The 26858-nt window shown below is 40.7% G+C and overlaps 1 protein-coding gene across 1 annotated transcript in view; it reads left to right on the forward strand.

Annotated features, from left to right (window-relative positions):
- The window catches only part of COL4A1 (collagen type IV alpha 1 chain), a 146303-nt gene that overhangs the window by 75958 nt on the left and 43487 nt on the right, over positions 1 to 26858 (forward strand). Inside the window, exons 8-27 of the mRNA XM_066579867.1 lie at positions 991 to 1017; positions 2355 to 2435; positions 2854 to 2916; positions 4279 to 4314; positions 4400 to 4441; positions 7230 to 7310; positions 10093 to 10137; positions 11917 to 11976; positions 12401 to 12445; positions 13081 to 13134; positions 13658 to 13699; positions 13875 to 13968; positions 14153 to 14188; positions 16944 to 17099; positions 17509 to 17604; positions 20811 to 20900; positions 22556 to 22626; positions 22957 to 23148; positions 25423 to 25591; positions 25711 to 25803. Of these exons, the coding sequence (XP_066435964.1) occupies positions 991 to 1017; positions 2355 to 2435; positions 2854 to 2916; positions 4279 to 4314; positions 4400 to 4441; positions 7230 to 7310; positions 10093 to 10137; positions 11917 to 11976; positions 12401 to 12445; positions 13081 to 13134; positions 13658 to 13699; positions 13875 to 13968; positions 14153 to 14188; positions 16944 to 17099; positions 17509 to 17604; positions 20811 to 20900; positions 22556 to 22626; positions 22957 to 23148; positions 25423 to 25591; positions 25711 to 25803 (1573 nt within the window). The remainder of the gene's footprint in view (positions 1 to 990; positions 1018 to 2354; positions 2436 to 2853; positions 2917 to 4278; positions 4315 to 4399; positions 4442 to 7229; positions 7311 to 10092; positions 10138 to 11916; positions 11977 to 12400; positions 12446 to 13080; positions 13135 to 13657; positions 13700 to 13874; positions 13969 to 14152; positions 14189 to 16943; positions 17100 to 17508; positions 17605 to 20810; positions 20901 to 22555; positions 22627 to 22956; positions 23149 to 25422; positions 25592 to 25710; positions 25804 to 26858) is intronic.

A 26858-nucleotide genomic window follows, 5' to 3' on the forward strand; every position in this document is an offset into this window, starting at 1 on the left:
GCACAACATTTTGTGCTGTGAAGGCCACGTTATCGTGCACGTATCTGCGCTTTTTACTGTACTTTCTATGCCCGCGCTCTGATATAAAAGACTGTGCAAGCTAATTAGTCCCCAGTGTTTTCAGTTTCCCCAATTGCGCAGTCTATTGTGCCATTGCGCAGAGATTGTGTGCACACACTCAGAGACTCCTATGGTGCCTTTGGTGTACAAATGTGCACCAAATTAGAGCATGTCACGTCTTTTTTGTGTGTGCCAAATGTGTGCTAGAGTGAGAATGAACCCAAAGAAAATGGATTCTATTCTCTCCACAAATGCACTTGTCTGAGTAAGAACTTAAGCACCCAAAAATCGTCCCATCTAAAATTACTCTTAGGCCTCCTTCACATGAATGCATGCAATTTCGCACGAGCCTCACCGCAACACATTTGTGCCGTAAACTAGGCACTTTTGCATGTGTATTGGTGCATTTTACTGTATTTTTGCGCACACAGGGCCTGTTCACGCAACGCCTCTGGTCCTGATTTAAAAGGGTATTTAGCCTTTTGAGGTCCATATGTGTTCTTTTCCCCATGGTTTTGCCCTGCATTTCATGCATCTGCTTGCATATTGCATGCGCATTTGCGCACCCCTCGGGGTCCCTTTAGTGTGCAAATGAGTACAAAATAGAGCTTGTTGTATTTCTTGCATATGAGAGAAATGTGCACACCAATACAGAAATATGTGAATGAGCCCATTGAAATCAATGAGTTTTTATTCTCTGCATATTGCACTGCAAATTTAGTGTGCACAAATGTGCCCGTGTGAAGGAGCCCTTACTCAAAGAGGTTCCTATCGTAAAGGAGGCCATGTTAAGTTGTTAGGGCGCGTATTGCAAGTCCTTAATATTTAAACAGAGGTTCTCTAAATGTAGACCTTTTTGTCAAGTGTTTTTGTTTTCTGCAATATTTGTCTACTATTTCAGTTTGTAATTAACCAATTTTGTTATTTTAGGGCCCTCCAGGTTCACCAGGAATGAAGGTACGTGGTAATGCAGTGATAAAGTAACTGATATGTACTTGGGTTTCATTGAAACAGTTCAGCCAAATGGAAGATATTAAAAGCCCTGTATTAGATTAGAAAAATATATTAACTTTCTTCTTGAAACCACCCCTGTCCATGAGCTGCATGTCCTCTCGTAGTTCAGCCCAGTAAACAGTTCTGAAAGAATGCAACTACCATATATACTTTTTTATTCTTATTCAATCTCTTTGAATATGTGGAAAGGTTAACGGCAGTGACAAACTGAACTGAATAACCCTATAGAATGACAAGAACTCAAACCCTTTGGTGAAATTACTTATTATTGATGGTTTACTGTCTCAGGAATAAGTGAGTAGTATTATGGGAATGATGCAAAAATGGAATGCATACTGCAAGCTAGGAAAGGTAGAATCGGATATGGTTTACAATGCAAAGGAGTTTAGCATATAAAGAAGAACTAGAGGTGTTCTACAGTATCTCTAGGATGGACAATTAATGTGTGGTTTGTGGAGGTCCGATCACTAGGACCCTGACTGATTAGTACAATGTAGGGGTCTCTTACACATATTCTTTTAGAAGGTTGTAATTGGAAGAGAAGAAGTTCAGAGATAGAAAATGTTGTCTTCATCTTCTTTGATCGTGTTTTATGTCCATTCAATTTGTATGAGACATTCAATTTGATTCCTCCTCCTGCTGCCAAATTCAAGAAAGAGGAGGAACTGGGTTGTTTTACTTCAGTCAATACCAGGTAAACTGATTTCCGGCATTTTTCAGTTGAATTACACAAAAATCAGAGAGAAAAAATAGTAGCTTATTCCATAAAATGCCAAGTGTATCGAGATATTCACTCCTAGAAGCATTGCTTTAAAGGGAGAATACCTGAGCCATACAGCCTTTTTGCACAGCTGTACAGGCCCTCTGCACAGGGCTTCTCCATTTGCATGTGCCCATGTAAATATTTTGTTCTCCATTTTTTTTCGAAATTCATTTCTTGATTTTTCATTAAAGGGATTTTCCAGACAGTGCCAGCTGTCAGTTCCGGGATACACCAGGTTTGGAGTGGAAGTGGCCAGCACTCATAATTGCAGTTGCATCTTTTATTAAAATCAATGGAAGCTACTTCGTAATTGCAGGTTCGGCTCCCATTGATTTCAATAAGAATTATATGCAATTATAAGCACCCGGCTACTAAATGGGGGTTGGAGCAGCAGCTTTCACTCCGACCCCCATGTATTTCAGCTGTGATAGGTGCTGCCTGAAAAAAAAACTTAAATTAAACTTCCCCTACAGCTCTTTTCATTCAGTTGATTGTAATATGTGTATTTTTTTTCCAGGGGGATCCCGGAGATGTTATCGGTATGCAGGGATTAATGATAAAAGGAGAAAAAGGTTTACCTGGAATCAATGGATTACAAGTAAGTTGAATGTATATAATTACTAGGTAGATACTTTATGATTAGAGATGAGCGAACCTGCTTGGCCACGCCCCTTTTTCGCCCGAATACCGCGATTTTCGAGTACTTCCGTACTCGGGCGAAAAAATTCAGGGGGCCGCCGTGGGTGATTGGGGGGTTGCAGCGGGGAACGGGGGGGAGAGGGAGAGAGAGAGGGCTCCCCCCTGTTCCCCGCTGCTACCCCCCGTGCCGCCACGCCTCCCCCCGCCCCCCGGCGACCCTGAGTACTTTTGACCCGAGTACTGAAGTACTCGAAAATGGCGGTGCTCGATTGAGTAATTACTCGAAACGAGTAGGTTCGCTCATCTCTATTTATGATCAATATACTTTCATTATTAATATATTGCCTATTTTACATTTACTCTTTATGTTCATACAGGGTACACCTGGGTTGCCTGGCTTCGAAGGCCCAATAGGTCCTCCTGGTCCACCAGGGCGTCCTGTAAGTATCTGTTTAAAAAATATGAGAGAAGCACAAAACAAAGTTATCGTGTAAATGTGGCGTGTGCCATCGTTTTTCACTTTTTATGCCAGAAAACTGGCATAAAAGCTTTAATAAGTCACTAATTAACCACCAAAAAAGACAGTATATAAAGGCACTCAAATGAAATTTTCATTTTTATTAATTAAATGTTAAAATAATTAATGTTAGAATATTCTAATCACTAACAATTTCCAAGTACACAATATAATTCCTAATAAATAAATAAATAACCTAACAAAAACCTAATAATAAAGTGAAAGATGCCAAGACTGTACATGGTATTATCCTTATTTTGTCAATCGATGATAACCTGCTTTGAATAATTAATTAATGTTCATTCATCTAATTGTCCTCAAACATAGGAGCAAAGACACCATATTTCATAGATAATAATTCATCATATTGTCCTTAAATACAAGGAAAAGGCCGTGATTCACATCACTAAAATATAGATCATAGAGTGATCCTTTTCTCTTGCTTACAGATCATACACAATGACAATATATATGTTCCTTGCAGATCCATGAGCTTTAATAAGTCCCCCATTGTACCCACGGTTTAATTGGTTTTTACACAATTTTGACTTTAGGCTGGATTCACATGAATGTATATCGGCTGGGTTTTCACGCCGAGCCGATATACGTTGTCTCTCTCTGTGGGGGGGGGGGGAGCCTGGAAGAGCCAGGAGCAATGCTCTGAGCTCCCGCCCCCTCTCTGCCTCCTCTCCGCCCCTCTGCACTTTTTACAATGGAGAGAGGCGGGATGGGGGCGGGCTAATTCTCAGAACGTAGCCATGCCCGTGTCCCGCCTCCTATGATTGCAAATAGTGCAGAGGGGCGGAGAGGGGGTGGAGAGGAGGCAGAGAGGGGGCGGGAGCTCAGTTCCTGCTCCTGGCTCTTCCATCCTCCCCCCCCCCTGCACATGAGGACGACGTATATCGGCTCGGCGTGAAAACCGAGCCGATATACGTTCGTGTGAATCCAGTCTTAAAGTAAGATCACAAAGTAACATAAAATAAACATTTCGGCGTGCCCTAAGTAAAATGATATGTGCACTATTACGTAGGAAATTTGCTATTATTAACATGTGGTTAATTTTACTTTATTTAGTATATTTTCTTTAGCTTCGGGTTCACTTTTATTAAACAGCCTAATGAGCAGAAGAACAGATGGCTTTCATTTTCTTTCTATTTCTACTTGATTCAAATCTATCCAAGTGTTACAAGAAAGTATTAAGACTATAGATGTTACAATACACCATCTGCACTATCATATATTGTAAGTGTATACTTCCATTACCTTATTGCTGAATTTTTTTCAGGGAGCACCTGGTCAACCAGGCCCGCCAGGACCAAAGGTAGGTATAGATTATATCTAAAAATACTTAGTTAATTTTAACATAAACCAGTTTTGTAAGGATCCTCTATTTCATATCGTTATAGGGTTCAATGGGGTTAAGCTTCCATGGACCACAAGGTGAAAAGGTAAGTATTTTTCTTTATTATAATTAGATAATGTAAGATAAATCAGTACAGGGCCAATATAATTATGCCCCTTTTAGAGAATGGCATTTTTTTACCATATAATGTAGCATTTTATTTTATTTTCAGAGTTAGACAAAGCATAAACGTACATAACTGTATGTCTTACCAGCAGCAATGAATTAGTTTGACTATTATTCAGATTAACAAATTAACTAAGGTTATTGACTCTTTCCAGTAAAACTAGATTCCCATAATTAAAACAGATAACATTAAATTATTTACTTTTAAGGGGGTTGTAAGATATAAAGGACATTGGTGGCAAAGGGGGGCAATGCACTGTTTCCCCACCATTCCCATCCTCTGGCCCATCATTGTGTACATTAGCTGAAGCAGTCGCATGGTTGTTTACCCACCTGCAGCCAATAGAAGGGCCTGAAATGGGCAAAAAAATCTTCGGTAGAAGCCTAAGTAACCTGGTGATGTCATGAGTCACATGATGCGGCACTAGAGGGCCAAAACGGCACTTCGGTGCCACTGTCAGTAATCTTAAAAGCTATTCTTTGGGGTAGAGGAGGGTACAAGAAACATTAAGATGGAAAACCCCTTTAATATCATTAACAAATGTTGCAATCCAGTAACGAATTGACAATTCAGGCATTATGCCATTGCTCCTTAAATGCATTTTACTTATGAAAATTATGTGTATGATGGAGGTCAATAACCATTAATGCTTGGAGGTCTAGATCACTCTCAGTTTGTCCTTACTTCTATCTATGTTCCTTTGTGTTTGACTACTAAGTGCAAGCCTTCTACTTGGTACAATAATTGTTTGTTACAGATAACTGAGCACTATAGTACTTTGTGCACAGTAATAACGCACCGTTGTTTGTTTGATGCTCACTTATAGTGAAATGTAACTTGAGGCCCATTTAGACACTGATTATCGCTCAAAAGCCATTTTTTGAGCGATAACCGCTGAGTCTAGATGCGCTGCCATCGTTCACTTTTTTAGCAAGCTAAAAGTCAGTGATGACTCTTATCAGTGCCGCACATTGAGTTCTCAGCGGGATACCGCTGGTAGCATTTTCTCAGCTGTTATCCTGCTCGGACTTTTCAGCAGGACACAGCTGAAAGTTTCGAGAACAAAGCAGCTGTTTGCAGATACAAAGCAGCTGCTGTTCTTGGAGCTGTCAGCGGTGTGACACTTCGCCTTCATTTAACTCTTAAGTAGCTAATTAGCTACTTAAGAGTTTATACAAAGATGATCGCTCAAAGCTGTCGTTTAAGCGATTTTTGAGGAATTATCTTTCAGTGTAAATGTGGCTAAAGGGTTTAGTCACACGTTACTATTTTTCATCAGCATTTTGTAAGCCCAAACCAGGAAGGAACATACAGAGAGAAAGTATAATGGAAAAATTTGCATCTCTTCTGTTTTTTGGACCCGCTCCTGGTTTTAGCTTACAAAATACTGATGACAAATACATGTGAATAAGCCCTAAGGGCTCAGTCACATGGGCGCATCGGCACCTGTACAGCGGCGCCGATGCGCCCGTGTGACTGACAGTTAGAAGACGGCCGTACCTGAAGACGAACGTCTCTCTGCAGCGCTGATGAAAGAACATATGACCGGCAATGAAGCCGGTCACATGTTCTTTCCTCCAGCGCTGCAGAGAGACGTCCGTCTTCAGGTATGGCCGTCTGCTACCTGCAGTAACACAGGCGCCGATGCGCCCGTGTGACTGACAGTTAGAAGACGGCCGTACCTGAAGACGAACGTCTCTCTGCAGCGCTGATGAAAGAACATATGACCGGCAATGAAGCCGGTCACATGTTCTTTCCTCCAGCGCTGCAGAGAGACGTCCGTCTTCAGGTATGGCCGTCTGCTACCTGCAGTAACACAGGCGCCGATGCGCCCGTGTGACTGAGCCCTAAGACTAATTACTATTTACAAGTAGAGATGAGCGAGTATACTCGCTAAGGCACATTACTCAAGCGAGTAGTGCCTTAGCCGAGTATCTCCCCGCTCATCTCAAAATATTCAGGGGCCGGCGGGGGACGGGGAGCGGCGGGGAGAGCGGGGAGGAACGGAGGGGAGATCTCTCTCTCCCTCTCTCCCCCCCCTGCTCCCCGCTGCAACTCACCTGTCACCCACGCCGGCCCCTGAATCTTTAGACACGAGCGGGGAGATACTCGGCTAAGGCACTACTCGCTCGAGTAATGTGCCTTAGCAAATATACTTGCTCATCTCTATTTACAAGCATACTTGAAAAATTCAGTGTGGATGTCATGTGGTCTGGACAAGTGTTTTTAATAGACCTTTGACAATTTTATACATTTGTTAAAAAGGTAAAGTCCCTTGGTGCAAGCACCGAGTCATGACTGACTCCTAGGGTCGACAGTTTATAGCAAATAAGGCAGCATCCAAAGGTGCAGAAAAGTAAAACAGCCTTTTATTCTCCCATAATAAAAAAGACAGCGACGTTTCGGTCAACAATTAGACCTTTGACTCCTCGGGTGACGTCACATTGTGACGTTTTCTTGGCAGACTGTTTTTGCGGGGTGGTTTGCCATTGCCTTCCCCAGATACAGTCAGCACACCTAGCTAATTAATCAGGCAGCTGCACTAAACTTTTGCCAATACAAGTTTTCATTATTATTTTATGTATACTATTCAGCTTATATTGAGAGCTCCAAGTAAACTATATTGCATATTAATATTTTCTGTCATTAAAAAGTCTTTGTTCATGATTTTGTGGACACCATTTTTTTTCTTTCTTTCTTTCGGCAGGGTGAATCAGGACCACCTGGGCCTCCAGGTCCACAAGGCCCAGCACCCTTTGCGAAAGGTTCAGTGTGGTATCGAGAAAAGGTAAGATGGGATTTTATACAATATTATAATACTTAATTTATACTTGCAAAAGCATGTCGGAACTGCAATATTGAATGCTGTCAAGGCTAGTTTAATACGGGGCAAAAATGTTTCATTGCATTAAGGCCCTCATTGTATAGTTATTAGAGATGAGCGAGCACCAAAATGCTCGGGTGCTCGTTACTCGGGATGAAAATTTCGCGATGCTCGAGGGTTCGTTTCAAATAACGAACCCCATTGAAGTCAATGGGCGACCCGAGCATTTTTGTATATCGCCGATGCTCGCTAAGGTTTCCATTTGTGAAAATCTGGGCAATTCAAGAAAGTGATGGGAACGACACAGCAACGGATAGGGCAGGCGAGGGGCTACATGTTGGGCTGCATCTCAAGTTCCCTGGTCCCACTATTAAGCCACAATAGCGGGAAGAGTGCCCCCCCCCCTTCCAACAATTTTTACTTCTGAAAAGCCCTCATTAGCAATGCATACTTTAGCTAAGCACCACACTACCTCCAACAAAGCACAATCACTGCCTGCATGACACTCCGCTGCCACTTCTCCTGGGTTACATGCTGCCCAACCCCCCCCCCCCCCCCGCACGACCCAGTGTCCACAGCGCACACCAAATTGTCCCTGCGCAGCCTTCAGCTGCCCTCATGCCACACGCTGGCCTCATGCCACACCACCCTCATGTCTATTTATAAGTGCATCTGCCATGAGGAGGAACCGCAGGCACACACTGCAGAGGGTTGGCACGGCTAGGCAGCGACCTTCTTTAAAAGGGGCGGGGCGATAGCCCACAATGCTGTACAGAAGCAATGAGAATCCAATCCTGTGCCACCTCCATCTGGAGCTGCACACGTGGGCATAGCAATGGGGAACCTATGTGCCACACACTATTCATTCTGTCAAGGTGTCTGCATGCCCCAGTCAGACCGCGGTTTTTTATAAATAGTCACAGGCAGGTACAACTCCGCAATGGGAATTCCGTGTGCACCCACAGCATGGGTGGCTCCCTGGAACCCACCGGCTGTACATAAATGTATCCCATTGCAGTGCCCTGGACAGCAGAGCTAACGTCAGATAAAATGCAGGTGGGCTTCGGCAAAATTAGTTGAAATTCAATGATTAGACCATTTTAAAAAACCTGCCCTGGTGGGCACGACAGGGTGGTAGGAAACCCGCCACTCAAGGGGTTAAATGTGCCGCTTATTGGCCTGTGGTTGGAGGCTGACTTCGCTTACGGAACGCACAGCAGAGCCAGGAAAGAATTTTGCGCAAGCCTGCTGTAACACTTAGCTGGCTGCGTATTAATTAGGACTACTACCCCCAGCAGAGACGCAGTACACTCAGGATGGTCACAGGCAGCCCAAATAGAATGTTTTTTCCCAAATTTTTTTGGAAAAGCCCACTGCTTATATACACAGTATATCTCTTTCACTGTCCCTGCCTCACCACTACTGGCCCTGGACTATGTAAAATTACTGCAGACTGTTTCCCTCTGGACAGGATGACAGCGGTGATGTGACGGGCAACGCAGAGCCAGGAAAGAATTTTGCGCAAGCCTGCTGTAACACTTAGCTGGCTGCGTATTAATTAGGACTACTACCCCCAGCAGAGACGCAGTACACTCAGGACGGTCACAGGCAGCCCAAATAGAATGTTTTTCCCAAATTTTTTTGGAAAAGCCCACTGCCTATATACACAGTATATCTCTTTCACTGTCCCTGCCTCACCACTACTGGCCCTGGACTATGTAAAATTACTGCAGACTGAGGTCGCAATGCTCTGCACGGCCGATATACAAAAAAAAAAAAATGTGCAACACTGCAAAAAGCTGCCTCAACAGTACTGCACACGGTCAGATGTGGCCCTAAGAAGGACCGTTGGGGTTCTTGAAGCCTAAAATAACTCCTAACGCTCTCCCTATAGCAGCTCCACCATCAGCAGCACTTTCCCTAAGCTATGTCAGAATGCATCTGTGGCGAGCCGCGGGAGGGACCGATTTATATACTCGGGTGACTCCTGATCTCACCAGCCACTCACTGCAGGGGGGTGGTATAGGGCTTGAACGTCACAGGGGGAAGTTGTAATGCCTTCCCTGTCTTTCTATTGGCCAGAAAAGCGCGCTAACGTCTCAGAGATGAAAGTGAAAGTAACTCGAACATCGCGTGGTACTCGTCTCGAGTAACGAGCATCTCAAACACGCTAATACTCGAACGAGTATCAAGCTCGGACGAGTACGTTCACTCATCTCTAATAGTTATGTATTCATGATTGTAAGGGCATTATTATAAAGCCATTATTCCAAAAGGAGACTCTGAATTGCCATCCCAAAGTTTAATTCCATTTAACAGTTACACCCAAGTACAAAATCGGCAGTGCATTCCAACATAGCTTTATGATTCTCCGTAGATTGATGTCCATGTAGATCAACATGTATGTTCCCCAAAAGTTTACCATTGCTCAGCAATGACACAGACCAGTAGGACTCATGCTTTGTTCTCAGTCGAGTAATCAAATCAAAAACTGTTTCTTGCACGATGCCGAGTAAGATACTACCAGAAAATATGTCATTGAATGTAACGAGAAATTTAGCAAGAATATGTTACATTCTGTTTACTTTTATTTTCTCTGTAATGATTACTTAAACATTAGTATCCTGCAGTAAGATGCATCGTCTCACGTCTAGTTTCTTTCACTAGTTTAAAAATGAAAATGTTAAGGCTTTCATAATGATTGTTTTTATAAACATGTTTTATATGATCTTTGCTTTCTCCATAGGGAGAAAAGGGAATGCAAGGTGATAAAGGTGACCAAGGTAGTACAGTAAGTGTTTCTACAGGGTATTATTATTTCAAGGGGTTGACAGAATTAGAAAACCTGGCTGCTTGCTTTCAGAAACGGTGTCACGCCAGTCTATTGGATGTGTGTGGTACTACAGCTTAGCTCCATTGAAATAAATGGGTCTGCAATACCTCACACAACCTGTGAATTGGTATGGCACCATTTTTCGAAGAAAGCAGCCCTGTGTTTCTAATCCTCTACAACCCCTTTAAACTTTGTTTTCTGTTTTGTTTTTTGTTTGCAATAGATAGCAGCATATAAAATCTCTCAAGGGATTTATTAATTACTTCCCAACATCCGCCATACATGTATGGCAGATGTAGAGTGTCATTGTGTAGAGCAGGCTCAGAGCTGAACCTGGACTATACACGGCAGGTTTTGGCTGTCTTTGGCAGCTGACACCTGGCCACAACTGCCGGATTTTGAGATAATTCTGATCATGGCAGTTAAACCTTTAGATGTCACTATCACTTCTGACAGCAGCATTTAAAAGGCCTGACAGAGGGAGGACACTTGCTCGCAGTAAGATCGCAGACAGCTGTTCATTCATCAAGGCAGCCTAGGGCCTTGTGAAGACCCCCAAGACTGCCATGTATTTCTGCCTTTAAAGCCATACCTGTGGCATGGAATAATGGGATGCCTGCAGAAATACAATAGGCAATAATGTAGTATTGCAGTATGTTGTATAAGTTCCAGTTCCCTATGGGGACTTTAAAAAAAAGTAAAAATAAGATGAATACATAAATTCAAAACATATTAAATGTTAAAACATCGCTACATCCGTAAAAGTCCAATTTAACTATCACATTATGTATCCAGCATGGTGAACACGATAGAAAAAAATACATAGTTGGCATTGCGCTTTTTTGGTCACACAAGTGATTTTTTAGCGCACCTAAAAAGTGGCTCTATTAGAACCAATGCTTTCCAATGAAAGCATTCACGTGTATGTTTTTTAGAAGCAATAAAAAAATCGCACCTGCAAAAGATAGGATATGCGAGTGCAAATACACACAGTTTTTCTACACGCGATGTGCAATTTTTTTTTAGCTCGGCTATTCATGCACTAAAAAATTGCTCATCTGACTGAGCCCTAAAAGTGTGGAAAAAGTAATATCTACATTAACATTGTACCAATAAAAAATACAGGTCACCCAGCAAAAATGAGCCTTACTCAGCTACATCAACAGAAAAAATGGTTAAAAGTTATGGCAAGTCAAAAGATGGACATGGAAAGCAATTTTCTTTTTTTTTTTTAAGTATTTCTTTTTTTGAACATTACAACATAAAAAAAAATTAAATTGGTATTACAATAATCATTCTAACTCACGGAATAAAGATAGCATGACCTGTTTACTACACTATGGTGGCCTATGAGGAATTGCGCTGACCCAGAGAAGAATGTTATCACATTATTTCTTTTGCTCGTTGAACACCGCAAAAATGAAATCCAAAAAAAAAGGGCAGAATTTCTCTTTTTCTCCCAATCCCCGTAAAGTAAATTAATAAAACTTAATGGTAAATTGTATGCATCTAAAAATGATACCATTGAAAAATACAACTTGTCCCGTAAAAAACAAGCCCTGACATGGCTGTTTTGATGGAAAAATTAAAAATTTATGGCTCCTGGAATGCGACGATGAAAGAAACTGAAAAATTGGTTGGTCATTAATGCGCAACCAGGCTTTGTCACTAAGGGGTTAAGGTGAAACTGAAAAAAACTTTACGCTGTAATCATATATTTGTTTATTTTTGTTTTAGGGTGATCCTGGATCAAGTATCAAAGGTGAAAAAGGAGAACCTGGAAAACCAGGGCCTAGAGTAAGTGCTTTCATTTTTATTTTCATAGAGACAAAGACTTGTGTATTATAGAAGCAGCTATCATGATCTTGTGGTTCAAGCCCTCCCAGTTCCCATCCCTACCTTACTTAGTATGAACCTGCCTAAGCTCATCGGGGAAAATTGATATTGTTGTATCTTGTCTCCACCATAAAAATGGGTGGAGACAAGATGCACACTCACAACCAATGCCCCCCACTGGATTGGCTGGGCTGGAGAGTGGGTGGGCATAATCTCCCCTGCCGGCAGTGGCAGGGTGACAGCGGCGGCTTATCTAATAATGTAAGCCTAACACTGAAACTAACCCTCCATCCAAGGCAAAACTCCCTCCCCACGCAATAGTCTACCCCGTTGTCTACATGTAGTACATGTTTTCATTTTATATATTATCATGTCTTTAATTTAGGGCAAACCTGGTAAAGATGGTGACAAGGGAGAAAGGGGATATGAGGTAAGTATTTTATCCCATAATAACAACACAAGCAATGCTATGGACTGTTTAATGCATGATATCTTAGTATTACATTTATCCAAGTATAGGTTCGTAAATCTTTTACAGATTTGCAATGCCTGTTGGAGTAAAAGGCAGCAAATCTATTAAGTTAAGCACATTTCTTAATAAATTTGGTGCTACTTTGGTCGTCCATGCCTCACTATTATCTGGCAAAGTTTTGCATCAGTTTCCACTAAATAATTCAAATTTCCCCCCATATCTTATAGTATGCCTTGTAATACAGAAAATTAGCTTTTACTGCATCTTCTGAGTTTTAGTTGTAACTCTTCATTCCTCACTGATATAATGATTCTATGGAAACCTCCTCCTCCTATGTACTACTACTACTATTGTGTTTCAGTGTATTATAAAATATATTATATTAGGTATACTATATAATGGTTAATGGTGCTCTTGAACTTGACAGGTTCCCTTTAACAGACAGATAAGGTGATAAAGTTTTTGAATAGAATGTAAAATTTTCTAAATTTAGGTTAGAAGTCTAAAATATTAAAAGTCATTGAAATGTAACAAATGAAGCAGAATTGTTGATGTACAATTTTAGTGTTTAATGCATTCCTTAAAATGTTCAGGGTTCACCTGGAAGACCAGGATTTGATGGAATCCCAGGACAGGATGGGCAAAGAGTAAGTACAATGTGTACACACTGCTCGCAAAGGTAAAGGCTACTTCTGGAAACAAGATATAGCTATTCCCTATCCTTCAGCACAGAATATGATCTGGGGATTTGCCTCCCCTCTTAGTCTCCTTGTTTTTGGCTCATAAGGGTATAATAGACTGGTACAATGTGGCTGTGGTATCAATGGTATAATACTAGAGTAGGAAAAAAGAAAGTACATCAGCTGTAATAAAAAGAAACAGGAAACATGCAAGAAGGGATATGGAGCATGGCCCAATGTAAGCTTTCACGTATTTCTTTTGGGCTACATGTGACCTTTTTCAACAATGTAATATCATTTTGGAGTATTACCTACTTGTCTTATATCTAGTATTTTGGGATCTTGTGGTAATTCATATTATTTGTTCCCGAACTAGATATGAACATGTTTAGAGTTATTGCTAATACAGTATATAAAGTGACAAAAACATTGTAGATATTACTTTAATGTTAGCTGAAATACATTCCCGGATACAACTTTTTTTTCTTAGGGAGAGAAGGGTGACGGTGGACCACCAGGACCCCCAGGAGTAGTAAGTTGTGGTTTTTATGCATAGATGTTACTTCTAATAAGATAACTTTGTATTCAGTATTTTCAGACTTACTTAGTGGACATCTAATAAGCATTGCTATTTAATTAAAGAGCATACATATATTGAGTTTAGATTAGAAATATGGTGATCATTTCATTATTGTCATGATTTTGAGGTAATACATGATGGCCAGCAAACAGTTACTGGAGAAAAAGGAGATACTGGACCACCTGGTTATCCTGGCAGCAAAGGAGAGAAGGGTGCCAAAGGTACGCTCTACATCTTTATAGTAACCAAGCTACACTTTAAGTGTATACTGCTATTTGTGTTACACTATCAGATGTCTACATATTGCTTTTTAGGTTTTAACTATGATTTTCAATTTATATACCATGACAAATAATAGTTAGTTTTCAAAAAATACCTAAAGTTATTTTGCTCGTTATTTTTAAGGTACACCTGGATTATCAGGAAGCCCTGGACAACCAGGTATGATCTAAAATAATATGTATACAACATTAATGTCTACTTGATCAGGAAGTCTGGGAAGTCTTTGAAGAAGGGGAATCTCAGAGTCTTGCATGGGTATCTTTTATCTCTTGTGTATGAGGCTGAGCACTTCCTTTCTTTTACCTTAACCTCCTCTAAGTTGTTACTGGTTGACCTATATCAGTGCTACAGATTGAGTCCTACCAGCCCTGTTTATCTGTGTGATACAATATATATAATGATTGGAGGGGTGAGGCAACAATCTGTGTTCTGGCAGTGAAGAAACTACTGCACGGACAGTGGGGTCTGTAGTCTCTTTGGTAAAGTCTTGGGTGCTGGGGTTTAAAATAGTTTTTGGTGCTCAATCCTGGGGTTTTATATTAAGTTCTAGTCTAGGATGCTGAAATGTGGGGTCTGCTAAAATCTATTATAATAAAGTCTGGCATGAGATTAAGTCTTGGGTGCTGAAATCTTGGGATGCATGAAGTCTAATGAGATAAAGGTTTGGGGTCAGATAAAATATTTGATGAAATTTGGGGTCTGATGATGTCTTTAGTCTAAAGTCTGGGTAGGTGCCGTAGTCTAGCTGCTAGTCTGGTGTACATAATTGAGCTTTGTCACTTCAAAATGCTATGATTTTTTAATCTAGTTTATGTGCACTTCTCATGATTGAAAAGCATTAGGTTGATGTTTGATTTATATTTTAAAGGGAATGTGCTATCAGAATATTGCCTATCGCATAAATCAAGTTTTTATATTAAACAGATTTTTAACCCTTAAAGGACCAAGCACGATAAATTTACAGTGCTTGGTCCTGGGCTCTATTCTCAGACGATAGCAAAAGTATGGCGTGGGATTAAAGCTCCTACTCCTGTAATCAAGCGGGAGCAGGTCGGGTCCTTGGCTGTCAGATACATCCGAGGATCCAAAGGAGAAGGGAGAAAAATTTTTTAACTGCTTTTGCCTTCTCCTTTACAGGCTACATAGTGCTCATTGAGAACTATGTAGTGCAGAGAGAATGCAGAAGTGTTACTTCCGCTATTGGACCCAGGGATTACGTGACCACCAGGTGCCTCCTGTCACAGCAGAGCTACAGAGTCCTAACTGACCTAGATCAGCTTTGTTAGTGACTATTGTCACTACAGGGGGATGTTTTCCCTTGTAACAGGGGCTCCTATTGATGCCCCAGCTACAGTGGAGAAGTGTGAAATTAAAAAAAGACAATGTGAATGTCTCCCAGAGATCCAAGGGTCCATTTACCCAGGACGAATGTCGGGCAAATGATACCTGACACTCGTCCCTGTGTTTTCTCGCTCCCGTGCTCCTGCACGGGAGCTAGCAGTGCTGGCTGGTACATGTACCGGCCAGCAGGGGGCGGGGCAGTGCAGGAGATTACTCTCCTCTTGCTTCCCCACCCCCCACCATTGAGATAACACAGTGGACGTTCGCTACTGAAGGGCCGCTGTTTAAACTGCATGATGAGCGATGAGCTTCATCGCTCATCTTTTATACTGCATAAAAGATCAGCCCGACATTTGTCCCGTGTAAAAGGACCTTTATATGATGTCATGGGGGACATAAATCTTTAAAAAAATAACTAAAAAAACTTACAGAATATATAAATAAAAAATGACCTATGAAAACCATCGCCATACGTGCCCTGTAATAAAAAACTATACAAATTATATATCAAAACTTCTGAAACAATGAGAAACCTATTCCTGTACTTTATTTTAGCATAAATATACTATTTTAAATATAAACAACTATAAATTTTAAAAACAAATCTTTTTTTAAACCACCATTCACAATAGTTGATGGTCACAGCTCATTTCCTCCTCCTCCCTCCAGAATGACCTTTGAACAATTAATAGAACACCCATAGAACAGTATTTTATCAAAGTCAATGTTTCAGCTCCTGTCTGTTATGAGATTGGCCAGTGAGTTCTACTATAAAGTATATCCCTAAATGCTGTTAACTGCAGCTGAAGCAAAATGGCCGATCCATAGAGATGTACAGACAATAGAATAGAAAAATGTAGATTAGAAAAACTGAATATAGGCAATGATTATCGCTCAAAATTCATCCAAACGGCCAAAAATGAGCGATAAAAAATGAATAAATCTTTTTCTTTGTATAACACCAACTTATTCCGCAGTGCTTTCAATATTTGTTACATGTAAACGTGGCACTGGGCATCATGCACTTTTCGTTTGAACAATGGATTTTGCTTCACTTAAAATCCATCGTTCCGACCCTGAAAGGCTGAGCAAATACATTCCATTTGAATATATTTTAAAAGACTACATGATGTTCTCGCAGCATGTTTATACTAGCCGCGAGGAGCACAATGCAATGTGCCAACAGCTGTTTCCACAGCTGGGCATGTGTTGAAACGCATTCTGGCCTCTGCCAACAACTCCTGGAGGTCCTTTTACATGCAAATGAAGATGATAAAGTGTTAATGGCCATTAACACCTTATGCAAATAGATCGCTAAATCTTTCAATCGTTTGAAAGATTATCTTTGCATGTAAAAGGGCCTTATGTTTCACTGTTTATAGTTAGTAAAAAATTTAGGCAATACATTCCCTTTAAGGTAAGAATATATTGTGAGTATATAGATTATAATATATTGAATGGCACAACCTGAAGTGATTTCTCAAAACTATGGTAAAAAAGGTATTATTCTACTTTACCATTGTCTTTAATTTTAAATTCATGACTACGTAAATGTTGTTCTTGAAATATGCAGGTATATCAATTCCTGGACCACCTGGGGCACCCGGATTAACAGGAGAAAAGGGTGAAAGAGGTGAATCTGGAATTCCTGGGTTATCCTTACCTGGACAGAAAGGCAAAGAGGGGCTACGTGGACCACCTGGTTTTCCTGGTCCACCAGGTCCAATAGGTAAGGAAATAGTACAACTGTTGGATGAAATGTGTACTTTTATAGACTAGAGTTATATTGCTGATGCTTTAACTATAATGAGTATCATATAGTCATAATTATTAGCAGAATAGACCAATATCTCGCAGTATGTCTAGTTTGATGAATTTATTATGTATTTATCAAAGATGTAGTAAAGTAACAGAGAAAAAACTAGTTGTGAATTCTATCACAATTATCATACATATTACCATTTGAGCCAACATGACATGGATGCATTTAAACTCTTACACCTTCTCACTGTCGTTGTACATGTATACCAACATTTTGATCCATAAAACTGAGCAAGTCTATAATAAATTTTGGTTGCTCTTTTGATGCATCTTTTTCAAATCTGTTTTACATTGCTATTTCATTGTTATTACAACAGACCCAACACAGCAATGCATTCCAGGACAACCTGGTGACTCCGGAGCTGCAGGAGAGCCAGGAGAACAAGGCTTCCCTGGGGAAAGGGGTCAGAAAGGTATGACTTTCACCATATATCTAAATGGTCAATGAATACTTTATATGCAGATACTTAGTCACTGATCAATTATAATATAGAGGTTATATATCAAGGAAATCTCTATTTTATCACTTGCCTGTATAGTAACCAGTGGGCTTGTCAGTGGAAAATCTGAGCTCTCGAGCAAAAGACTGGCATGTCATAAGAACTATGGGCCCTTTTACATGGACTGATTTCAGGTGTTTGACATTTTCTTTAAACAGGCTGATGCCACCTGTACAGGATACGAATGATGATTCATATGATATTGTCCCCCATGTACATTCATTGCTATTGGATGCACATCCTTTGTGTCCAGGAAATATACTGCCTAGATTGATGATTTTCCATCTGAATCTACCGTAGAATCTAAAGTCCAGTGTGCAAGCGGGTTGTTGTTAGGGGCAAGCTCCCTCCATGTTTTCCTATTTTGCACTGCTTCTTTCAGTTGTGTGATATCCATGGCAGTATCAGCTCTGACAGTATCAGCCATCTTGTCCTTTGGCGGCCGGGTCTTTTATCATTGATCTGTCCAAGCAAGTGATATATGGGGTCTTATACGATTCAGGACTGCTGTTTGTTAATCTTGCTGTCCAGGGCATTCGCAGCAGCTTTTGCCAGCACCACAGCTCAAACGCATCAGTCCTCCTATCAAATGTTTTCACAGTCCACCTTTCAAATCCGTGCACGACAAGTGGGTTAACCACTACTATTGGTAACTCCAATAAGAACTGCCACTTGTAGAGGAGCCAAAGGAACTAAAACTTTTTGTGTGTGCCATTCTCCCAAGGCGCTTATTCTTCCAATCAAACAATGTAATCAATTTTGGATATCCACATATTAATTGAAGCTCGGTCTGTGGGATGCAAGTTTTAGTAGGATTAAAAGCTTTCTTCAGTTGAAAGATAAGTTGCCAGGTCATTCTTCTTAAAAACGGAGATGCAGGTGACCAAATTAAAACAAATTATTTGGAGAGGTAGGATAGTGCATCGGAATATTGATAACCTGGGCTCACCTGGCGTGGACACCTGGACCCAAACTGGGTCTCTAGGTGCCTCACCTGTGGTCCTGGAAGCAAATCCTGGATGGCTCCTTCCTATGCTGGTGGAATCCACTCTTGGAGGGAAGAACTGCAAGGATTACGGGGAGGCTCTTGGAAAAAAAATGATTCCCCGAAACATGAAACAAGGAAAAATTCAAAATTATAAAAAAATTCCGCGCTCATAGGAAAGCCAAGTGACACTTAACTAGAAACAAAAGATGTGTTCCAAGGCAAACAGCTGAGACTTACTTTAAAGGAGGGGGATATGATAGACACAGAAGCCCCCTCCTAGTGATGATGTTCCAAGTATAAATAGAATCCTCCAATGATTATACACTTCAGTTGATCCTTTAGTTTTTAAAAAGCAAGCAGGCATGTCAAATTACAGCAACGCATTTCAGTGCACGGTGGCACCTTTATCCAGCCATAAAAACATAAAGCATGACAAACTTCTTTAAGATATATAAATGCTTGTCATGCTTTATGTTTTTATATCATATCCCTCTCCTTTAAAGTAAGTATCCACTGTTTGCCTTGGAATACCACTTTTGTTTCTAGTTAAGTGTCACTTGCCTTTCCTATGAGTCCAGGATTTTCTATAATTTTGAATTTTTCCTTGTTTCAAATTCAAACAAAGGTTGCTCTAAGCTTCATGGAGGTTTATTGATTTGACAAATCAGTATATTATTTTCACCCCCAAAAGGCAGAATATAAATGAATAACCACCAAAATGTAAAAGTGTTCCAATCTTTTTGAGAAGCTGCTAACAATTGCTGTTCGTGGAAATGCCATGTCTCAGAAAGAATTCTGGTGTCATCTACCAGTGCACAAAAACCTGAAAGAATTCTGTATTCTCACATGGATTTCTGGTATAATTTACTCCAGTTTCTGGTGCATGTAAATGTTATTATGTAATGTGTCAGCCTTGGATGACCACACCCCTTCCAACAAGCCGCATCCAATTTACAGGAAAGCTACATGGAATAGCATGGCTGTCAAAAAGTAGCATCATTTTTGCATTGAGGTATGTATTTTTTTGTACTGGGAGTCAGTGACTGCCGTATCAAAATGTATGGATATACTGTTGTACGCGTATATTTTTGCAGATCATATGCTTTAAGGCCTTTTCACACTAGTATTTTGCTTTCCATTTTGATGATCCATCGTGGGATCCATCCATAGAAATGTATTGAAGAGTAAGGTCTTCAGTTTTAATCCATTTCTATATTTTCCATCTACAGTTTGGTTTTTACACCAGACCAAAAGTGCAGCCTGCTATGCTATTCTTTCCAGTTTCAGAAACAGAATAGAAATGGATCATGCACTGTACTCAATTGGAGGCGAATGGAAATTGAAGACAGTCCAGACCAGTTGGTGGTGGCTGTTCAATGAATGTGGCTTCGTAGTTAGCCCTGCTGTCTTGCAATGCTGGAGTCCTAGGTTCAATACTCATCAAGAACAACATCAACTTTGAAAAACTTCATACAGCAATCACCCTTGGTCAGATTTGAACCTACAACTCCAGCAGGGCAGTAGTGCTAACAATTGAGCCACCACACCCTGTAACACTGGGGTTCTAGTTTCACGTCTGACTAATATCTGTATAGAGGTTGAACGTTCTCATTATGTTTATTCTTCTCAAGCATGGTAGCTCAGTCAGTAGCACTGCTTACCCACAGTTCAAATCTGACCATGGGCAATAGCTGTATGGAGTTTTTCAAAGTTGATGTTGCCCTTGATAAGATTTGAACCTAGGAACCCATGTTCTAACCACTGAGCCACATTCTTTGAAGAACCACCACCATGCTGAAAAACGAATATAAGCAGAAAGCTTACAGATTGATGCTTTCCATTTCACTTCTATTTTCTGATATTTGTTTTTAATAAAACTGGATCAGTCGAAAAATTGCTAGTGTGGACATTGCTTTAATTCTGTCGGAGGAAAAAAAAGCTGAAAAATGCTTTTCCATCAAATGGATACAAATTATGTATATCTGTACACCCTCTCTGATGGATCTGTCTGATTGTTTTATGGATGTAATATACTTGGAATACAGTTGCATCCTTTTTTGGCTGTGTACATTTTACTGGGAAAAAATCTATCCTTATAAAGCTGTTAAAAAGATTTTCATTTTTTTTAAAGGTGACAAAGGAGATGCCTGCCCTACGTGTGACACATTGCCATCACCACTACCAGGGCCACCAGGACCTCAAGGTCCTCCTGGGGAGCAAGGTATAATTTTTGTTGTTACTGTACATCAACTCATTAGTCTTTTTCTTTCATCCCTTCCACGTACCACTAATGCACACCATGTCATGTTCAGTGGATGGTATTACAGATACATTTCAGAATATGGTGACATTACATATTAAGGTCTGTTTCACACGAGCGCTGTGGGCGCGCAGTATAGCTGTGCACAGAAAGCGCTTCCATAGGAACCAATGGTTTACTATAGAAGTGTTCACATGAAAGAATGTTAGACGCGCTAAATTCGCCCACCTAACGAAGATAGGACATGCGACTGCAAGGTCGCATCTAAGTTCTTTGGTGCGAACAAAGATAGGACCTGACCTATCTTTGGTGCATGATTTCCATAGACTCCTGTGGGAGCTGGAAAGCACGCAACCCGCACTTTGGATCGTGTGAACGCGCTAATTCAAGTAGCTGGAATTAACCCGTTCACGCGATCTTTAGTGCAGTATAACCGCGATCTTTGCACGCGGCTATACTGCGAGCCCACAGCGCTCATGTGAACGAGCCCTAATGCATACCTGTATTTATACAGGTGCAAGTCAGTGTGACCACAGTCCCTATGCACCACAGTGATGCATTGATATATCCATAGCTATACATACATAATTGTTTATTAAACAGTTGCTATATTATATGTTGGTTTTAAACTGCTAAAAAATAAAACTTTATATGTTATGATGGTTCTTAATTATCGATTTTCACTTATGGTAGTTTTAATCTAATGTCGGTCAAAGGTGTTGCATCCCAAAAGGCACTCCCTTATTACATAGAAGCTAGCTTGGCGATCAGATAAAAGTTCCAGGCTTTCTAATCCCACATGATCACTTGTTTATCCTACATCAGAGGTGTCAAAATCATCTTCACCGAGGGCCACATCAACCTTATGGTTGTTTTTAAAGGGCCAATTGTAATTGTATAGAAGGTAGTAATAGTGTTCTCCATAGAAGTACCAGGGATGCTGCCCGGCCAGAGGCCAGTAGCAACCCCCCTATTGGCCTCTGGCCAGGCACCATTCCTACACGCTTTGCATTCACCCAGGCCACAGCCCTAATCTGGTGGCGGCAGCACCTGCTGAGTCTGTGGGCGCTGACCTCTTACCACAGCACAGAGGTCAGCTGTAACAGACTCTGTACTGCTCCATCAGGTGAGTAGAGGCAGCACTTGTCGTGATATGTTTGGGTTGGAGGGGTAGCCGCTGCTCTGACCACCGTGTATGTAGTGACAGGCATTGATAATTACAAGTACCAGCCACTACACGAGGGTCAGAGCAGTGGATTCCGCTCCAGCCCCAATATATCCCAGAGGGCACTACATGGATATCCTGCTTCTAGATTTTCTGCATGGACGACAGAACCCAGGATGGAACCAGTGCTGTTTTCACAAAATGAAATGTGAAACCAGCCTAACAGAGAAAATTAAGTTCTAAATAAGAATAATTATACAAGGATATATTATGCAATTAATCTGTGGAAGTTTAATTAAAATGAAAAAACATACATTTTTAAAGTGTTATATATTTTCACTCCAAATCAATAAAGAAAAACAGCAAATGTTGCTTGAATAAAAACCTCATTGTCTTTATATTTTGTTTGTATTTTTGATTTATTTTTCTTATTACAATAATTTTCCTCAAGGTACTTCTGGGCAACCAGGAACCAAAGGAGACAGAGGCGAACCAGGCTATGACGGCCTACCAGGAGAACCTGTAAGTAATGACTGTACTAATTATATGTAGTTCTGTAACTATAAAAAAAATAGGAAAATAAATTGTAATGTATTAATCAGAACCAGTATGAAATTGACCTGTGTATGGCCATATGAAGACCTGGCCAAGGTCAGAACGTTAAAATAGAAGGAGGAAATCAATTATGTGCCCTGAAATAGTAATAGAGAGATGAATGTATTCACCTACATTTTACTGTTATTATCCTGGGAGCTGAAGAGGTTTTACCAGTGTAAAATGTTAGATGCAGTAACTGGAGATTCTCATTATGGTTCTGTTCATTATCATTATTATTGCTGTAATTATTTTTAGGGTGCTCAAGGTACTCCAGGCCTTTTGGGGAGACCTGGAGCAAAGGGATCACCTGGTGAAATTTATTTTGAACCAAAATTGAAAGGAGATAAAGGAGATCATGGTTCACCTGGACAGCAAGGCCCTGCTGGAAGAGAGGGAAGACCTGGAAGAGATGGTCAGCCAGGACAACCGGGTCCCAAAGGTGTTTCGGTATGAGCAATATATTTTTTTATCAATTTTTTTGCTTTGAGATTACAGGGAATGTCTTATATCTCAAATTTAAGGTTACTGAAATAGGGTTTGTTCACATCAGCATCGGAGGTTCAGTTTGGATCCTCCTTTTCTGATTTATGCCAAAAACAAGACGAAATAGCACTGGAAGCACCGCTATGTCATCCTGTAAATTCTGGTAAAATGTTGGACTGCTGGTCGGCAATCAAACGAACCCCATTATAGTTAATGGGGGTCAGTTTGGCACCGTGCAGTTCCGTCATAAGATGGAACCATTTGGCCAGGGGGGTGCCATTTTTCTGATCACCGAACAGAGCAGGATGATGGAAATCCCCAACACTGATGTGAACAAGCCCATAGTATGTAGAAGATAATTCATTTTTTGTGTTTTAAGCTGTGTTACAGCTATGTATATTTTAGTTAAAAAACACTCTTGTAAAGGACCATATTGGAGAAACAAACCCTCTTTTACATCCTTACATCATGTTTCAGCACCGTGTGTGCACCTTACGGAAACAGAAATTAGTGAGAATTAATTGACAGAGAAATGTCTTAGATTTTTACAGTATTGAGAAAGTGATGGAATACAGCCTCTCTCACCAAAACGAGAGGATGACTGGGGGGCTGCAAGCAGTGCCTTATCTTTGGTGCATAATGTTACTATCCTGCCTTAAGGCCCATTTACACGGAGCGATGATCGCTCAAAGATCGCTCAAACGACAGTTTGAGTGACAGTTTTGAGCGATCATTAACTTTTAAGTAGCTACTCCGCTACTTAAGAGCAATTTAGTGTGCAAATGAAGCCTTAGCTGAAAGCAGTTAATAGCAGGAGCTCTTATCTGCGCTCAGATCCTTTGTTCTCCAGTGGGATACAATGCTATCAGCACTACCTGCGGAGAACTGCTGATAAGGCTGAAGGATGATTTTTAGGTTGGACTAAATTTAACGATGAGCTAGCAGTGCATGTAAAGTGCACGATGGCCACGTGTTTAGACACAACGATTATCGCTCAAGCAATCGCTTTTTTTTTAGCAATTTTTGAGCGATCTGTGCTACGTGTAAATGGGCCCATATTTAGGTCTCTAACAGTACAAAAGAGCTATCTTTAGGCTGCTCTCACAGAGGCGTTCACAAAATGTTGTGTTCAAAATTGCATTGTACAGCCTTTTACAGCACTTTTTAACGTACCCCATCATTGTGATGGATGATGAGGTGCGTTAAAAAGTGCTAAAATGTGCGAAAATAGAGCAAACAGCACTGAAAACTCGCGTCGTTAGAAACTCCGCTTTTGAGCGCAGGTATGCAAAGCTAATTAAAATCAATGGAGGCATTATACCGCGATTAGTGCGGCATTTGTAACGCCGTGCTAATTGCAGTAAAAAGCAGGCTGCGTGAGAGAAGTCTTAAAGAGTAACTAATCTTTTTCGTCATATATCAATAGTAGAGATGAGCTATTAAATGGGTTGTCTGAGTATGAAAAAGTATATTTAAATGGCTGTGCATGCTATAAAATAACAAAAGTATCAATACTTACATCTCTCCTACCCCTGAACACTCAACATCCTGGATGGGACGCTGCAGCCTCTAATTGGCTGCAGTGGTCACCTGATTTCTGTCTAGTGCTGACAGCAGGAGATTCACCCAGTGGGAGGAGAGAGGTAAGCATCGATTCTTGTGATATGTTATAGCGTGCCCAGCTATTTAAAAACATTTTTATACTCAGACAATCCCTTTAAGAAATGTAGTTTATGGGGCTCTACTACATCTAATTTGACTCTTTATCTCTGTTGCAAGTTTGTGCTCTGTCCTAATCAATGAATGAAAGAATGTGGCCATACAAACATAAATATAATATTACACAGGAGTAAAGAGTGATATTAAGATATTACAATATATGCAACTCACCTAAAATACAATGCAGTGTTACAAATTTGGTCTTAAAAGCAGCAGTGCATATACTGGACACTAATCCTATACAGTATCATATGTACACCATGCTTTGATAAGCGGTTGTAGTGTAGTAAGCAATATTGAGTTTTAAAATGAAAAAAAAAACAACTTTTTTTGATTCATATCAATATAATTAAAAGAGAATTAACCAATTTTAGCCAAGGTCAACATCCAAAAATGTACATCAGTAGTGTTCTGCAAGTAAAAACATTAATATATTTAACACTTTATATGTATTACACACTGGGACCAAAATATGCATTTGCTTGTCTATTAGTCTGTGCCACTGTTTACACAATTTAGGGAACAATTGGTGTCAAAGGTGAGCGTGGACCACCTGGAGACAGTGGATATCCTGGGATACCTGGACAGCGAGGTTTGCAAGGACCTCCAGGATCTGGTCCAGCAGGACCATCTGGGGAAAGGGGAGAACCTGGAGTACCAGGATTTTCAGGATTACCTGGCAATCAGGGTAAGTGCAATAATTTCTCATTTTCTGTGAAGTACTCCATAATACAAACCTAATTTCACAGAAATCCATTAAACTCATCAGTGCTATTGATTGCATACAATGTTTTGTCTTCTCTTTAGGGAGTAAGGGTGAACCTGGAAAATTAACTATTGTAAGTGGACCACCAGGACCAATGGGAAGTGCAGGTTCTCCCGGACTGCCAGGAGACCAAGGTAAAATAGGATTATAGTTTGGTTCTAATTTAAAATCACTCTCTCCTTGGTGCAATGCAAGTAAGCAGTCAGTACCTGTCCTGTTTATCCAATGATTCTCAGATATAAACTTTAACAAATTTCCCCCTAATCCCACATTACCAATGTACCCTACTAAAACTCAATTGAAGACACCTCCAGAACAGATTTTGCATGCTGACAATATTTTATGCCAGTGGCAGGCAAACATGGTGAGGTAGAGAGTTACTGTTATAGTGTTAGTGGCTTCCCCTATAGGGTTAACTGTTAAACATGGCAATGGCAGAGTTGCGACAAATTTAGTGACAGTTCAACCTGCATGACAATTTGAACTAAGCATGTCCAGAAGTATGCTTTATGATTGGCTGCTACCCAGACAATAAAGGGAATGGTTTGCTGAGCCACATAGGGAGGACTGGGAGTGTTGCTGTTAGCAAGAAGAGCAGCTAGAGAGGCATTTTGGGAAGACGCAAGATCCTAGAGAAAAGATACTGCCAGTGGGTGGAAGACACAGTGGCATGCACCCCCAAGAGTATTGAGAGCACAGCATCTGGACGTGTGGCAGCAGGAGCTGCATTACGTCTACTGTGGACACTGTGGAGTGAAGGTACTAAGGTCTGCAGAGAGGGCAGAGCTGAAAGTGCCTCTACAAGCAGCCTTCTAGACTGGTCAACAAGGCTGGCTAAGGAAAGCACCTGGACTGTGACAATTCCCAAGCGACAAACTGTGAATGAGACCACCAAATACTACATTAGGTATGCACACCACCAGAGACAAGACTAGTGACGCAACAAACTTGTTGTATAGAAGGACGGCACAGCAGTTACTTAGTAAAAGGGGCATTGCTTGCTGGGTTAAGGGCAGAGGCAAAAGTGATACTGAGATACAAGTCTTTATATTAAAGACACTTTGAGCTGGCTAGAGCACAGCGCTGTGCTCAGTTACATTGCATTGCTAGTCGCATGTGGTAAACTTTCTCAGAAAGACTGTGTATTGTATGACGTTAACTATACATATAGAAGCAGAAACCAAAAATG

The sequence above is a fragment of the Eleutherodactylus coqui genome, chromosome 1, assembly GCF_035609145.1.
Source record: "Eleutherodactylus coqui strain aEleCoq1 chromosome 1, aEleCoq1.hap1, whole genome shotgun sequence".
Classification (NCBI taxonomy): Eukaryota; Metazoa; Chordata; class Amphibia; order Anura; family Eleutherodactylidae; genus Eleutherodactylus; species Eleutherodactylus coqui.